Source organism: Podarcis pityusensis (genome assembly GCF_964106645.2).
Source record: "Podarcis pityusensis genome assembly, chromosome: 10".
Classification (NCBI taxonomy): Eukaryota; Metazoa; Chordata; class Lepidosauria; order Squamata; family Lacertidae; genus Podarcis; species Podarcis pityusensis.
Genome location: NC_138035.1, coordinates 2,637,250 through 2,652,451, shown reverse-complemented (window position 1 = coordinate 2,652,451; position 15,202 = coordinate 2,637,250). Strand labels below are relative to the sequence as shown.

Here is a 15,202-nt window from a genome sequence, read left to right as displayed (position 1 = left end):
CAGTCATGAGATTGTTGTCTATCACATGACAGTGTATGTTTTCATTCCACAGTGTGGGATGTGACGGAAACAGGATGTTTATGTTACTGCGTTCCGTGAAGTGGGACTATTGTCCTTTGTTCTTTCTCTCTTTGTTACCTGATGAGAAAGAGGAAGGAGCTAAGTCAGAATGCTCCGAGTGTATTATATGTAAATAAATGTAGATTAGCCAAAATGCTGTGCTACTGAGTGTGCTGATGCCTCTTGGTATCAGTCGCTGTGATGTTCAGGCTGAAGAAAGCTTTTGAAGCTCCCAAACGATCGACCAGGAGGGGGAGAACATGCCAGTCGGGCATGTGTCTCTGCCAGGGTCCTACATGAGTGTAGGATGATCCTAGCACCACATACACCACCTTGAGCGCCTTAGAGGAAAAGGTGGTTTATAAATGTAACAATTTTTTAAAAAACAGAAGAACAAATATCATACCACATGTTACGTCCACTTCATGTTACATTATTTCAGGTTACGTCCCGCGGCGACACGGAAGTACCGGAAAGGTTTCCTTCCAGGTTTCGCCGCTTGCGCATGCGCAGACGCGCAAAATGACGTCACGTGCATGCGCAGAAGTGGCAAATCACAACCCTCGCATGCGCAGATGCACCGCTGCGGTTTGTGTTCCTTTCATGTTGCGAACGGGCCTCCGGTACGGATCCCGTTCGCAACCAGAGGTACCACTGTATCTAGGACTGATCGTTCCAACACAGTGAACAGAAGCAAAGCTTGAACCCCCGAGATCTCTGCAGACGAAGGCCTGCTTCCTGACCTTGCTGTGCCAAAGAGCCATCCTCAGAGGAGTGCTCCGGTGGCCGCTGTGCGTTCTGCCGCAGGTGGGCGTTCTCCGACTGCAGAGCCTCGTAGCTGGAGCGCATATCCTGCTCTGCTCTTTGGAGCGCAGCAATCTCTTGGCTCTTCTCTGCCATTTCCCGCCCGTGTCTCTCCTCCGCGTCTCGGCTCTGGCGCTCGCAGTCCGCCCTCGTTTGGGCGAGCTCCTGAGAGAGCCGCTGCACCTCCTCCTGTGAGCGGTGGGAGGCCAGCTTCTGCTCTGCCAATTCCAGTTCCAGCCTCTCCACCAGGCTCTGGGACTCCTGCCTCTCGGAAGCAGAGGTGCTGTGCAGGGAATCCAGCTCCTCCTCCACCTTCTGGAGTCTCTCCGAGAGGACCTTGGAAAGAAGAGGAGAACACACGCCTTTCAGGGGTGCAAAGCGATTTTTGTGCATGCACAGAACCCTGGGAAGACCTTTTCCGTGTGCCTCCCCCTCGAGAAGTCCGGAGGCTGGCAACACAAGAACAGGGCCTTTTCTGCAATCGCTCCCCGTTTGTGGAATGTTCTCCCCTAGGATGTTCACCTGTTGCCTTCATTATGCACCTTTAGGCTCCAGGCAAAGAAGTTCCTCTTTAATCAGGCCTTTGGCTGTTTGACATCCTATATCCTTTCCAATGTGTTTGTGGAAGGGGAGCTATTGGTTTGTGAATTTGTTGTTGTGCATTTTGTGTTTCATCTTGTATTTTTATGCTATGAAGTGCCCTGAAACCTACAGACGGAGGATAGTATACAAATTGAATAATAATACATTGGTACCTCGGTTCTTGAACGTTATCCATTTCAGAAGACCGTTCGACTTCTGAAACGTTCGAAAACCGAGGCACAAAGGGCAACAGGCGAATTCCACTGAGAAAATTGAAAAACACGCAGCAGAAGCTGTTCAAAAACGGAAGCATTTACTACCATGTTTTTGGCAGTCGGGTTCCGAAACATTCGTCAACGGAGACATTTGAGAACCGAGGTACCACTGTAGTAAGATGCGATTGTATTGTACTGCAGAATTAAATGTCACAGAGACATTGTCAACAGTCTATAGAGAATTCTCCCCCTGGAGTCTTGGAGGGGGGAAGTCTCCTCCTTTACGCTGATGTATGTGACTTCCCTGAAATGCTGATATGCTGTGACTACCGTATTTTCCCGTGTATACAATGTTTTCCTTAGAAACAACAGGCAAAAATTGTGGGCCGTCTTATACATGGATAGCAGAGGGAGGACGTGAGATTGGTGGCAGCAGCCAGGAGGAAACTGGCAGCGCCGAATGGGCGTGTGATTGGTTGCTGTGGCAAGGCCTGCTGATGATTGGCTGTGGTAATTGTGCATTCTATTTACGGTAGTGGCGAGGTGTGCATGCAATCAGCTGCGGTTGCATCTAGTGTGCATCCAGGTTGTTGGCGGTGTGCGTTCAAACGATCGATGGAGGTGGCTGCAGAGTGAGTTGCGGCGGTGCCCCCCCCCCTGGCAAAAAAGCTCAACATCTCTGCTCAATCCCCTCCCAAAAAAATAGGAGTGTTATACACAGAAAATATGGTATTTGCTCTGTGGACAATTGGCTAGAACATGGGTAGCCAAACTAAGGCCCGGGGGCCGGATCCGGCCCAATCGCCTTCTCAATCTGGCCCGCAGAATCAGGGCGTTTTTACATGAGTAGAATGTGCCTTTTTATTTAAAATGCATCTCTGGGTTATTTGTGGGGCCTGCCTGGTGTTTTTACATGAGTAGAATGTGTGCTTTTATTTAAAATGCATCTCTGGGTTATTTGTGGGGCATAGGAATTTGTTCATTTGCCCCCCCCCCCCAAAAATAAATAGTCCGGCCCACAAGGTCTGAGGGACAGTGGACCGGCCCCCTGCTGAAAAAGTTTGCTGACCCCTGGGCCAGAACGTGCTGCAACACAGCTTGCCACACACTGGGCTCCAGGTTTAGTGGTACCATCCGCCAACAGCCAAAGGATGGGAAGAGTTGATGGGTGGTCAGTCCTGTTTTGCAGCAAAGGGAGTGGAAGCTTCTGGCCCCTTCCAGCTCTTATCGTCCTGAATGCGAGTACCTGTTTCTGCTCTTCAGTAATGTTCAGCTCCTGCTGCAACAATTCCACCACCTGCGTTCGCCCCAGCAAGGCTGCCTCCTGCTCCTCCAGCTTCCGTTGCAACAGCCGCAGGTTCTGAGACAGAGAGAACACCAGTTTTGCCAGGCTCAGAGGCACAAATCCAGAGATCAGAGCATGGACCTTTCACTTGCGGGCTTCTTTGTCTCTGGCTCTCCTTGTCTGAGCCCTCCAATCCCTTTTACTGGCCCAGATTGGAGCGCGTATCTCACCCCTCACCCCCAAACCTCTGCCAACACACCTGCTGCATTTCTGCTTCCAGGTCCGAACGGGCGGCTAGCTGGTGCAATTCAGCCTGGTACTGGTGGGCCTGTTCCTTGAGGAGAGAGTCCTTCTTCTGAACCTCCTCTTGCAGAGCGCTGAGCTGCCAAGAGAATACACTAGTTAAAAAGCTGCTAGCAGGAATGCCCTGTGCCTTGGGAGTCAAAAAGGATTTTCAAGGAGCGAAGAAACTCATATTAGTATTTTAAATCAAGTCCAGCAACCTGTCTATGGGAAGCCCACAGACAGGACCTGAAAATTATCAGGCCACAAAATTATCCTCCCCGCTTGTGATCCCTCGGAAACTGGCGTTCAGAGGCAAACTCCCTCCAATAGTGAACATAGCCTTTGTAGCTAGTAAAGATAAAGGGACTCCTGACCGTTAGGCCCAGTCGTGGCCGACTCTGGGGTTGCGGCGCTCATCTCACTTTATTGGCCGAGGGAGCTGGTCATGTGGCCAGCATGACTAAGCTGTTTCTGGCAAAGCAGAGCAGCGCACGGGAACGCCGTTTACCTTCCCGCCAGAGAGGTACCTATTTATCTACTTGCACTTTGACGTGGCCTAAGGTTAAGGTAAAGGTAAAGGACCCCTGGACAGTAAAGTCCAGTCGCGAATGACTCTGGGGTTGCGGTGCTTGTTTCGCTTTCAGGCCAAGGGAGCCGGTGTTCGTCCGCAGACGGCTTTCCAGGTCATGTGGCCAGCATCACTAAACCGCTTCTGGCGCAAAGGGACACCGTGACGGAAACCAGAGTGCATGGAAACACCATTTACCTTCCTGCCGGAGTGGTACCTATTTATCTACTTGCACTCTGACATGCTTTCGAATTGCTAGGTTGGCAGGAGCAGGGACTGAGCAACGGGAGCTCACCCCGTCGCGGGGATTCGAATCGCCGAATCCTCTCCAACAGTTATCCAAGTTGATGACCACCATCGCCTCCTGCAGATGGGAGTTCAATAGTTAAACTATGTGCCATTTGAAGAAGTATCTCCTTATGTCTGTGCTGTTCAATGCGCTGAGGCATTACCTTTGAACGCATCTCAGAATAAGCTGCCGAGAAGCCAGTGGCAGGAGGTGGCCACGACCCAACTCAACGTACAGAGAGTTCCATTTATTTATTTATTGCATTTACATCTCACCTTTTTCTGCAAGGAGTTCAAGGTGGCGTACGTGGTTCTCCCCCTCATTTAGCCCCCACAGCAACCCTGTGAGGTAGGTTAGGCTGAGAGGAAGCGACAGACTCCCAAGGCGACGCGTTGAGCTTCATGGGATTTGTACCCTGGTCTCTTAGGTCTTGGCCCAACTCTCTAACCTCTATGCCACAATTCCAAGTTCTGCCCTTGCTCAAATGAGTCCCAGAATGCCAAAAGAAGCAACTAAGATACCGCAAAAAGCCTCCACAACCTCCTCCTGATGTTTGACGTTTTATCGTGGTTTTTAATATTCTGTTGGGAGCCACCCAGAGTGGGCAGGGTATAAATAATTATTGTTGTTGTTGTTGTTGTTGTTTCCTCCCTACCTGGGCCTGTGCTTCCTCCAGGCTTCTTGTTTTTGCCTCCAGCTCTTCCTGCAGCTCCTGACACCGCCTTTGCAGAAGCTCGGTCTCCTCTTCCCGCTCATCACGCGTCCCTTGGTCACTCTGAAAAGGAGGCAGCGAGTTACTGAAAGGGAGTGATCTGTGAACAGCATACTTCTGACTGGGAAAGAGGAGGTTCGGTCAACCCACTGGCCAAACACTTCTGAGTATTTTTTAACGCATTAGCTTTATTAGAACACAAACATGGCTTTGAACAGATATATGATATCTGACATGATTGAGAATCGTAGAGCCAGGGACGGAGAACTTTAAAGCGTTAAAATTGGGATGTGGAAGATATGGAAACAACGAGGAGAGGCAGGACTGAGATTTGAAGATATGCTTCAGAGGTCCAGACTATGAGGAGCCCCGAAAAATCAACAAATACAATTTGGATTATAACTTGGTCTTTTTTTTATTTTAGTTTTTTGTTTTAATTGGATTATAATTGGATATGTTTGGGGTTTTTTTAAAATAATTTTTATTAAGGTTTCAATAAAAAAATTGAACAGAAAAGACATAAAAAAGAAATACACAAATACGCAATACAAATCCCAGAAAAAGAAAACAAAAACAAAAAACAAAAAACAACAAAAAAGAGAAACAGAACAATTAAAAACAATATCACCTTTTCATTTCCTTTTTTGAATTTACTTATTTTCTGGACTTCCTCATACCTCCCTCTTTTGTATTCCTGTCCAAATTGTTTATCCAGCAATTTCTTTTCCACTTTTTTGATCCCAGTCTTTAATCTTAATATAATATAGCATTAAAATTTTACCTCTTAAGTACCAAATTTCCCCTTCCTTTAACTTCTTTACTCCTAATCTTTAATCTTGATATAATATAGCATTAAAATTTTACCTCTTGAGTACCAAATTTCCATTCCCTTAAACTTCTTCAATCCTAATCTTTAATCTTAGTCTGTCTTATAATTTTATCCTGTACAGCTGGAAACCACTTATTTTCAATCCAACATCACTCTAACATTATTTAATTTTGCAATGTTTCTGTAAGTAGTCTTTGAATTTCTTCCAATCTTCCTCCATCGCCTCTTCTCCCTGGTCACGGATTCTGCCAGTCATTTCCGCCAGTTCCATATAGTCCATCAATTTCATCTGCCATTCCTCCAGCGTGGGAAGTTCTTGTGTCTTCCAATACTTTGCGATGAGTATTCTTGCTGCTGTTGTTGCATACATAAAGAAAGTTCTATCCTTTTTTAACACCTTTTGGCCAACTATGCCCAGGAGGAAGGCCTCTGGTTTCTTAGGGAAGGTATATTTAAATACCTTTTTTAATTCATTATATATCATTTCCCAGAAAGCCTTAATCTTTGGACACGTCCACCAAAGGTGAAAAAATGTACCTTCAGTTTCTTTACATTTCCAACATTTATTATCGGGCAAGTGATAGATTTTTGCAAGCTTGACTGGGGTTATGTACCACCTGTATATCATTTTCATAATATTCTCTCTTAGGGCATTACATGCCGTAAATTTCATACCTGTGGTCCACAACTGTTCCCAGTCAGCAAACATAATGTTATGTCCAACGTCCTGTGCCCATTTAATCATAGCCGATTTTACCGTTTCATCCTGAGTATTCCATTTCAGCAGCATATAATTGGATATGCTAACTGGATGTTTTTTATTGGAAAATTAATAAAAATATTTTTTTTAAAAAGGACACTAACATGAGTTTTCCCAGGGCTCTTCGTAATTTAATCTTGTAGCTAAAGCTTTCTAGATGTGAAAAGAGGCACGCTACCAGTCCTCACTGCTGGGGTGAGGAGTTTGTTGAGAGGTACCTGGGGAGGCACATCAGAAGCCAGAGGGGACCTAAGCAAGGACTTCACGGCAATGTGGGAGGATCTCAGGTCCATGCAGCTCACAAGCGTCCGCCGCGGCTTAGCAGACAAGAGACACAAGCAGCGAATAGGGACAAAAGTGTTTCAGCAACCGGCTGTGCGGCTGAGCTACTTCCCAGGGCAAAGAACGGCTTCTGAGAGCACAGAGGGCAGGTGAGGTCCAGAAATAAAAAGGTGTGCCATATAGAAAGCAGAATAAGCATTCTGGACCAGGAGGCTGGCTAGTCTCACCTTTGTGGAAGAAAGAGGGTCCGTTGCGGGAGATGCTGCTCCCTGTTCTGAAAGTTGCTCGAGCCGCTTGCTCTGAGATGCCAACTTAGCTTTGGCCTGCAGTTTCAGCTTCCGCAGCTTGGCTTCCGCAGCCTGCTTTTCTTCCTAGAGGAGGGAATTTTTGCATACAGGAATGACAGCATGTTCAAAGGCTGACGTGAGCCAAGGCCCTGCAGTGGGGCAAGAGGCTGGGCTCAATGGCCTCCTGACCCCCATCTCGGTTTTGCGATTTTAAGCGTCGCAGCAGACAAAAGGTTCCCGGTTAGGGAAGAGTTGAGCGGCGATGCTTCCCACAGAGGAATGGTACCTGTAGCAGGACATCCTTCTGCCGTAACTGAGCATCCTTCTCGCGCACCAGGTCCTTCAGCTGCGCCACCAGCCTCTCCATGTGGCCCAGCCGTTCCAGAACGTCCTCTGACGTCTCCTCCCCATTCTGCTGGCTGGGCTCCAGGACCGGGCCCTGCGGGGTAACAAGAAGAACTCTGTGTAACAACGCCATGGCCAAAGGACCCAACATCTGGCTTCATCCCTAGGACTAAACATCTGGCGGCGGAAGATCCACACCATATTATTATTTTTATTTATAAAATGTACATACTGCCCTCCATCCAAAGATCACAAGGCAGTTTACAGAATAAAAGCACAAAACACGTAACATAATACCAAAAAAACCCACCCAAACACATTTTTTTAAAAGCCATACACTCTTTAATCAGCCAAAGGCCTGGTTGAAGAGAAATGTTTTCACCTGGCACTTAAAGATATGTAATGAAGATGCCAGGTGGGCCCTCCTGGGGAGAGCGTTCCACAAATGGGGAGCCACCACAGATAAGGCCTGTTCTCATGTTGCCATAGGCATCTCACATGACTTCCCCAAAGAACTCTGGGAATTATAGTTCCCCCTCACCAAGCTGTGATGCCCAGCACCCTTAACACACTACAGTTCTTGGGATTTTTGGGCAGTGGGGAGGGGAGGTAGTCATGGGCTTAAATGTGCATTCGACGTGTTTTAAACGTATGGTGTGGATTTGCCCTGAGAGTCCCGGAGGGCGGTAATCAGAAACAGCTTTGAGAAATCAAGGGCTGCTTCACACAAAGATGTCCACTTCATGCAGCGGTCGCCAGGTGATGGCGTCTATGAATGAGCCATCCCAAACCAAGCACCACAGACAGAACTTGCGGGCTGCCGCAATTGGCACACTTCCGAGAGGACGCTATTCACATACAGTCATACCTCGGGCTGAAGTAGCTTCAGGTTAAGTATTTTCGGGTTGCACTCCGCGGCAACCCAGAAGTAACGGAGCGCGTTACTTCCAGGTTTTGCCACTCGCGCATGTGCAGATGCTCAAAATGACATCACGCGCATGCGCGGAAGTGGCAAAACGCGACCCACACATGCAGACGCGTGTTACGTTTACTTCAGGATGCGAACAGGGCTCCGGAACAGATCCCGTTTGTATCCAGAGGTACCACTGTGTTCAGCTGTGGACCATCGGTAATTAAAGGACACAATGGGTGTGAAAGCAGGCAGTGAACGTGCATGTGTGAAGCAGCTCTAAATGGTGTGATACTGCTTGGACTGCAGGACTGAAAACACAGCTGGCGGTGGGGATCCTCCGGACTGGTGGCTTTGGAGCTGAGGCTTATCTACTAATGAATGCCCCACGGTCTCTATGGAGGAGCCAGGAGCCAGTGCAGAAGGTGGCAGCTCATCTTCTCACAGAATTAGTGTGTATGGCGCAGGTCATTATAGAATCACAGAACTGTAGCATGGAAAGGGACTTTAAGGGTCATCTGGTCCAATCCCCCACAATGCAGGCATCTCATCACCAGTATTTATGCTGTCTTCTGCCTGTTTCCAAGACAATTAAAGGCACAGGCTTTGAGCACAAATGCCCTCCTTGTTTTCGGCTGCCTGTGTGCAGCCAGGACCTCCTAGCCCAGCTGGCACCTCGGGAGAAGCACATGCATGCTGCGGACCCTTCCTTCCCCACACCCACTGTGCAGCAGGCCTCGGCTGGGAAAAAGCTACTTACATCAGGCAGATCTGCAGCCTCCGCAGCCTCTCCTTCCCCTGACAGCTCCTGCAGGACAGTGTTGGCCAGTCCCGACAAGCGGCTCAGCATCTTGAGCCTCCAGCTCTTGCAGGACAGAGAAGAAGGAGGAAAAAGTGGATGTCAGCACAAACGGGAAAGGTTTGGGGCTAGGTTCAGACGCTGTGCAGGGAACGTGCTTCCGCCATGCTGTCGTAGCAAAAGCCAAAAGAGGCAAGGAAGAACTTGCTCATTGCCCAAGGCCACGCACAAAAATCAAGCAACCAGACATCTCAAGCATGCATGGAATAAGGGACTGCCCCATCTGCTGCTGTCCAGGATGAAGCATCCCCGTGGAAACAGAATGACACACACACCCGCCCACCTCAGGCCAAGTGTTTGCCTTGGTCAGAAGCCGGAAATTCACTTCACTGGGTTACAGAAATCAGGAATGTGCCTCACAGATGATGGGGTAAAGGACATTTCCTTAGATCTGTTCCTCACCCAGGTTTCTAAATGGGCCCTTGCCCGGCAGCCTAGAGAATTACCTCCAAGCAACTAGGCTAGGAAGCTTGCAGAAGCTGAAAAGGAATCGAATCCTTTTATTTATCCTTTCTGGTCAACCATGGGCCACAAATTATTTTTAAAAAAGGAACGTGTGAGTGAGGAATGCACACTACGCTTGGGATGTTCCAAGGACGGACTTTCAAGCCTGAACTTGCTGCACCAGAACCAAGAAACCCTGAAAGGAAGAACACCCCCGCAGCAACTCCAAACTGCTCAAGGCAGAGGGAGGATGGGCAGAGGCAGTGGCCTTGAGCAAACAGATTCCCACATCTCATCACCTGCATTCTCAACACCCACACCGCTTCCCTACAGCAGCCAAAACATGGACATTTCAAGTGCTGCAGAATCATAACCAAATATCCTGACAGGCTTTACAACCTTCGTTGTCTGAATCTAACTCCCATCAGACCCACTGTGAAAGGTCAGGGGTGATGGAACCAGCAATCCAACAGCATTGGAAGGCCCCAGCTACACACACACACACACACACACACCCTGCCGCCGCCACTTGAAGGTACCTTTAAACGGCGGCAGGGAGGGAATTCCCTGTCCTGCTGCCTCACCCTTTATTTATAAAAACAGTTTCCTGACTTTCCAACAAATGGTGTTCTCACCCAGGTCAGACAGGCACAACTGACTTGTTGGAAGCAGAGGTGACACTGCCTGCTCCTGAAACACCAGTCAGAACGTCAGCAAAGGCTACCCGGACATTGGCGATAAGAGTTTCCTGCTCAACTCCCTTGGGAGCTTTGGGTGGGGCTGCTGAGCATGGGAGCAACAAGTACTTTCTCAGAAGCTGTTAATTCTGTTTGACTTCACTGGCATGAGTGTGGCCAAGAAACTGTGCTGTGAATCAGCAGATCCCTGGTCCAAGTCTGCCAAGACTCACCAAGTGAAGCCTTGGGCAACCCAGGACCTCTCAGCTTTAGCCTAACCTGATTTTCGGGAAGTGGGGAGAGAATTGCCTATGCAAAATACGATGATTTGCATAGGGTAAAATTTGCACCAGGAAATGTTCTGAAGCCCTAGAGCAGGGGTCAGCAACCTTTTTCAGCCATGGGCCAGTCCACTGTCCCTCAGACCTTGTGGTGCACCGGACTATATTTTGGGGGAAAAATACAGTGGTGCCCCGCAAGACAAATGCCTCGCAAGACGGAAAACCCGCTAGACGAAAGGATTTTCCGTTTTGGAGGTGCTTCGCAAAACGAATTTCCTATGGGCTTGCTTCGCAAGACGAAAATGTCTTGCAAGTTCCTGCGGGGTTTTTTTCCTTTTCCTCCCCTTTTTCCTAAGCCGCTTAACAGCTGATCCGCTAAGCCGCTTATCAGCTGATCCGCTAAGCCCGCTAAGCCGCTAATAGCGCTAATCCGCTAATGGGCTTGCTTCGCAAGACAAAGAGACTCGCGGAACGGATTATTTTCATCTTGCGAGGCACCACTGTATGAACAAATTCCTATGCCCTACAAATAACCCAGAGATGCATTTTAAATAAAAGCACACATTCTACTCATTTAAAAACACGCTGATTCCTGGACCGTCCACAGGCTGGATTGAGAAGGTGATTGGGCCACATCCGGCTCCCGGGCCTTAGGTTGCCTACCCCTGCCCTAGAGAGCGGTCTAACGTAGCACATCAGTCTTACTACAAAACCTTGAAGCTGCCAAACTTGTCTAACATTTATTTGAAATTACCACTCATTGGTTGTTACTAATGAACTTACAAACTGGAAAATTTTCCACAGAAAAAGCAATCACTGGGATTTCTTTTCTGCCCCACATCACTGCCCAGCTACCTGTATTAAGGGGATAATAATACTGACTGACCTTACTGGGCTGTGGTATGAATTACAACAAATGCATGCTTGGGAAATGTTGCATTTTACGGCACTTCACTCTAGGAAAGCTACACTTAGAGGTAGTGAATCAGATACATCTTTGTCTCACATGGCAGCACACCTGTGGTTTTCCAACACAGAGCCTTATGCAAAGCAGCCCTTCAGTCAAGTAAGCAGGGAGGGTGATTCATCAGGCCAGGTGAGTGGCAACCCAAACAGATTCCTTGGGGCAACTCCTCTGCAGAAGGTTAATTAAGGTAATAAGCCTGAGGCACCTGCTTCTGCTCTTCCAGAATGTTTATGCCTTGTTATCAAGAAAAGATCACTTGATAATGAGAAATCATGCCTTTTAGTGTCACCCGCCCAGTATTGCGGAATACTCTGTCAACAGAGATTCAGCAGGCAAGTATTATTATTATTTACTGAATTTATATGCTGCCCTTATACTCGGAGGTCTCAGGGCAGTTCACAGAATAAAATCAAAATATAAAACCACAATATACATAATCGAAAAAACAACAACCCAATAACACCCAGCCTCCCCCCAAAAAACCCACCTTTTTAAAAGGGCATAAGTAAGAATACATCTTTCCACACTGGTTAACTGATGCCTGTTTTTTAACCCTGTAGTACGTTTTGCTGCATGTTTTATCTATTTCTGTTGTGAACTGCTTTTAGTTTTTTTCTTAATGAAACAGAGCTCTATATTTTTATAAGTAAATAAAACAAAACATGCCTTGCTTAATTCCAGCTTGTCAAAGTAACTGAGGCCACGGCCCACTCTCCATTTGCACTGGGCACAGAATGGAAGATTACAAACTAAGGAACATTTTACCCACTTCCTGGTTTCAAACGTAGCTGCCCAGTTTGCATGTAACGCTCACCCAAGCCATGGCTTTGGGCAGGCAAGCAAACGTGCGGGTTCCTGAAGTGATGGTCGTGGTACTGCTGCTGCAACGCTATCAGAGGCTAAGTTTGGGTCTGCATGATGTGTGAACCCAGCTTTGTGGTTTGACTTAAGATGAACCATGGGTGGTAAACCCCAGTTACAGCTCATGGCTAGTTTCACTCCTGGCTTAGCCCCAGGTGAGGGAGGGATGCTGCAACTTTCTCTCAGCAAACCGGCGCATTTGCTCATTTGTGCATTACTTGAGAGGCAGGCTAATGCCGTGCAGTGTGAAAGCAACCCCAAGTCACATGGGAGCTGTCAAACTGGTGCACTGGAACCAGCAAGGTACCAACAATTTCCAGCTTATGGGAAGTCCACTGAGAAGAGGAGGCTGCCTTTAAAGAGCACCTGCAGGGGTGGCGGCAGGGCCAGATTTCGGTTTGATGAGGCCCTCAGCTACTGAAGGTAATGAGGCCCTTTATATGTTCAGCTGTCCGTTGTCCACAAGAAATTGTGGCTGTTTTTTGTGTGGAATATATGCTATAAGGTAATTTATGGTGCTAATAGGTATCTCAAGCCATTTGCACATGTTGCCATGCACCCAGTCCATGCAGAATGTAGGCACCCTATATATAGAAAGGAGCAAACCAGTGATATTTTGGGGAGCATGCGGGGCCCATTCCTTACATCCTAGGAGCCTACACAACACAAAACACTGTTGCTGTATGTAGGTTTTATTTTATTTGTTTTTCATCTTATATTTTGGAAATGTACATTCAGGTTTCTTTTTTCTTTAGTTTTATTTTGGGCCCCCAAGAGAGTGGGACCCTAAGCTATAAGATTGCTTAGAACAACAACTATCAGACTTTTAGAAGACATCTGAAGGCAGCCCTGTTTAGGGAAGCTTTTAATGTTTGATGGACTACTATATTTTAATATTTTGTTGGAAGCCGCCCAGAGTGGCTGGTGAAACCCAGCCAGATGGGAGGGGTATAAATAATAAATTATTATTATACGTAAATCTTGCTGCAAGACAAGCGGAGGGTACCAACAGTTTCCAGCTTATGGGAAGTCCAAGGGGCAGAGACTGAGAAGAGGAGGCTGCAGGGTGGGTGCAAGGCAACAGAGACCCAAATGGAGCTCCCAAACAGTAAGGCCTTTCCTGTGCTTGATGGGCAGACACCTGCAAGCGGAGCAGAGAGAAGGGTGACCAAGCCCCCGTTAAAGACACAGGAGCAGAGGGATGCAGAGCTCATGGCAACCTGGCCTGGAGAAAGGCACGGATCTGCTGCGAGGGACATGCCAGGCTGGACAGTTGCATGGGCACTTCTGAGAAGGCAGCTCCCGGGTGGGGGATCACGGAGAGTGGCTTCCCACCGCTTCCCCTCCATTCCCGGCTTCAGCAGGCCGAGGTTCAACAGGTGCAGCCACTGGCCTGAGGTCCACAGAACCACAGAACTGTAGCGCTGAAAGGGACCACTAGGGTCATCTAGTCCCACCCCGGTTGTTTGAGCCAGGCACCGAGATTGAGCTCTACCGGTTGAGCCATCCCTGAGGCTGCCCCTGTTGGACTTCTGCCTCCTTCCCTCCAACAGAGGAGCTGCTGCCTCCGCACCCTGCGGTTTTAGCAGCCGCACAGCAGGCCGAAGTTCAACGGCCGCTGAGCTACACCGGTGGAACTTCTGCCTGCGCGCCTCCCTTTCCCCCCCCCCACCGGAGGAGCAGCCTAAGGGCTCGCCGAGCTCCCTCCGGGCGGGCGGAGAGGGGCAGCCTTGCCTCTGCAGCAGACTCACCGCTCTTCTCCTCAGCCCGCGTCCTCTCCGGGTTCCGGCCACATCAGCACCGGAAGTGCCCTGGTCTCTGCCCCCTCGGCGCTTCCGGGTTGCTCCCTTCAAGCTCCCGCCTCTCGTCCAATCAGAACCCGTGCAGCTCCTAGACGGACGGAGCGCCCTTCCAACCGCAGCGCAGGGCTTGGGCCGTTGCCGGGGTGACGCCGCGGCCGGCGCAGCCGCGTCGCGCCACCTGCGCGTCCGCCAATCAGCAGGGCGGAATTCTCTCTCCTCCCTCTCTTTCCCACAAAGCGAGCCGCGCGAAAACAAAACGCAAGGAGCCAATCAGGAAGCGAGGTCTCCCCCTTCCACCGGCGCAGGGAACCAATCAGCAGCCGCGCTGAGGAGGCGGGTCTGAAGTTGGAGGCCAATCAGTGCGGGCGGGCGGGCGGGCGACGGAGGCTGTCTTTCCAGGCGCCGCTTTACTCCGGAAACTTCCCGCAAGGAAGCCACGCCCCCTCCGAGGGGCGGGGAAGTGGTTTTGCATATGGTAATTTATGTTAATATGTCAGGGCCTGCAGTTTAACTATTACGCGCTTAATATTAATGAGGTAGAATTAAAAAGAAATTGAGAGGAGGAGCCCATTTCTGAAGTGAAATTTATACTCAAATTCCATTAATTAACCAATAATAATAATATTTTCTTATCGTCATATCAAAATTGTTGTTGCTGTTGATTTATTATTATTCTTTTGTTTTTATTACCTTCACCTTTAAATCACCTTTCATCCCTCAGGGTCCCAGGGCAGATAATAATTAACAGCAATTAACTAATAAATTACACAGCATTTTACACTGCGGCAAGAGTATTGTTAGCCCAGAAATGGAAACAAGAAGAAATTCTGACGAAAGAAGAACGGCAGACGAAATTAATGGACTATGCAGAATTGGACAAAATGACAGGAAGGATTCGAAACCTGTGGAACCGGAGATTGGAAGAAGTATATGAATTATTTGAAGAGCAACTGTAACCAACAAATTATGCTAGTAGGACTACAAGAAGTTTTGTAAGGAGAAATATACAAAGTGTTACAAAGCAGAAAAAGATAGAGATATTGGTTATGAGTTTGAAGTGTACTAGGGAAGATAAGAAATGCATACTGAGAGATTAGA

General features: G+C 48.4%; 1 protein-coding gene across 3 annotated transcripts in view; it reads right to left on the bottom strand.

Moving 5' to 3' along the window:
• GOLGB1 (golgin B1) overlaps positions 1–14,172 on the bottom strand; it is a 73,575-nt gene extending 59,403 nt beyond the window's left edge. For all 3 annotated transcript variants that reach the window (XM_081022566.1, XM_081022564.1, XM_081022565.1), the window contains exons 1-8: positions 14,054–14,172; positions 8,974–9,078; positions 7,245–7,397; positions 6,899–7,042; positions 4,744–4,863; positions 3,206–3,328; positions 2,908–3,021; positions 804–1,200 (exon numbers count right to left, since the gene is read on the bottom strand). In XM_081022566.1, coding sequence (XP_080878692.1) covers positions 804–1,200; positions 2,908–3,021; positions 3,206–3,328; positions 4,744–4,863; positions 6,899–7,042; positions 7,245–7,397; positions 8,974–9,063 — 1,141 coding nt within the window. In that variant the 5' untranslated portion in view covers positions 9,064–9,078; positions 14,054–14,172. The remainder of the gene's footprint in view (positions 1–803; positions 1,201–2,907; positions 3,022–3,205; positions 3,329–4,743; positions 4,864–6,898; positions 7,043–7,244; positions 7,398–8,973; positions 9,079–14,053) is intronic.
• Positions 14,173–15,202: the final 1,030 nt, after the last annotated feature.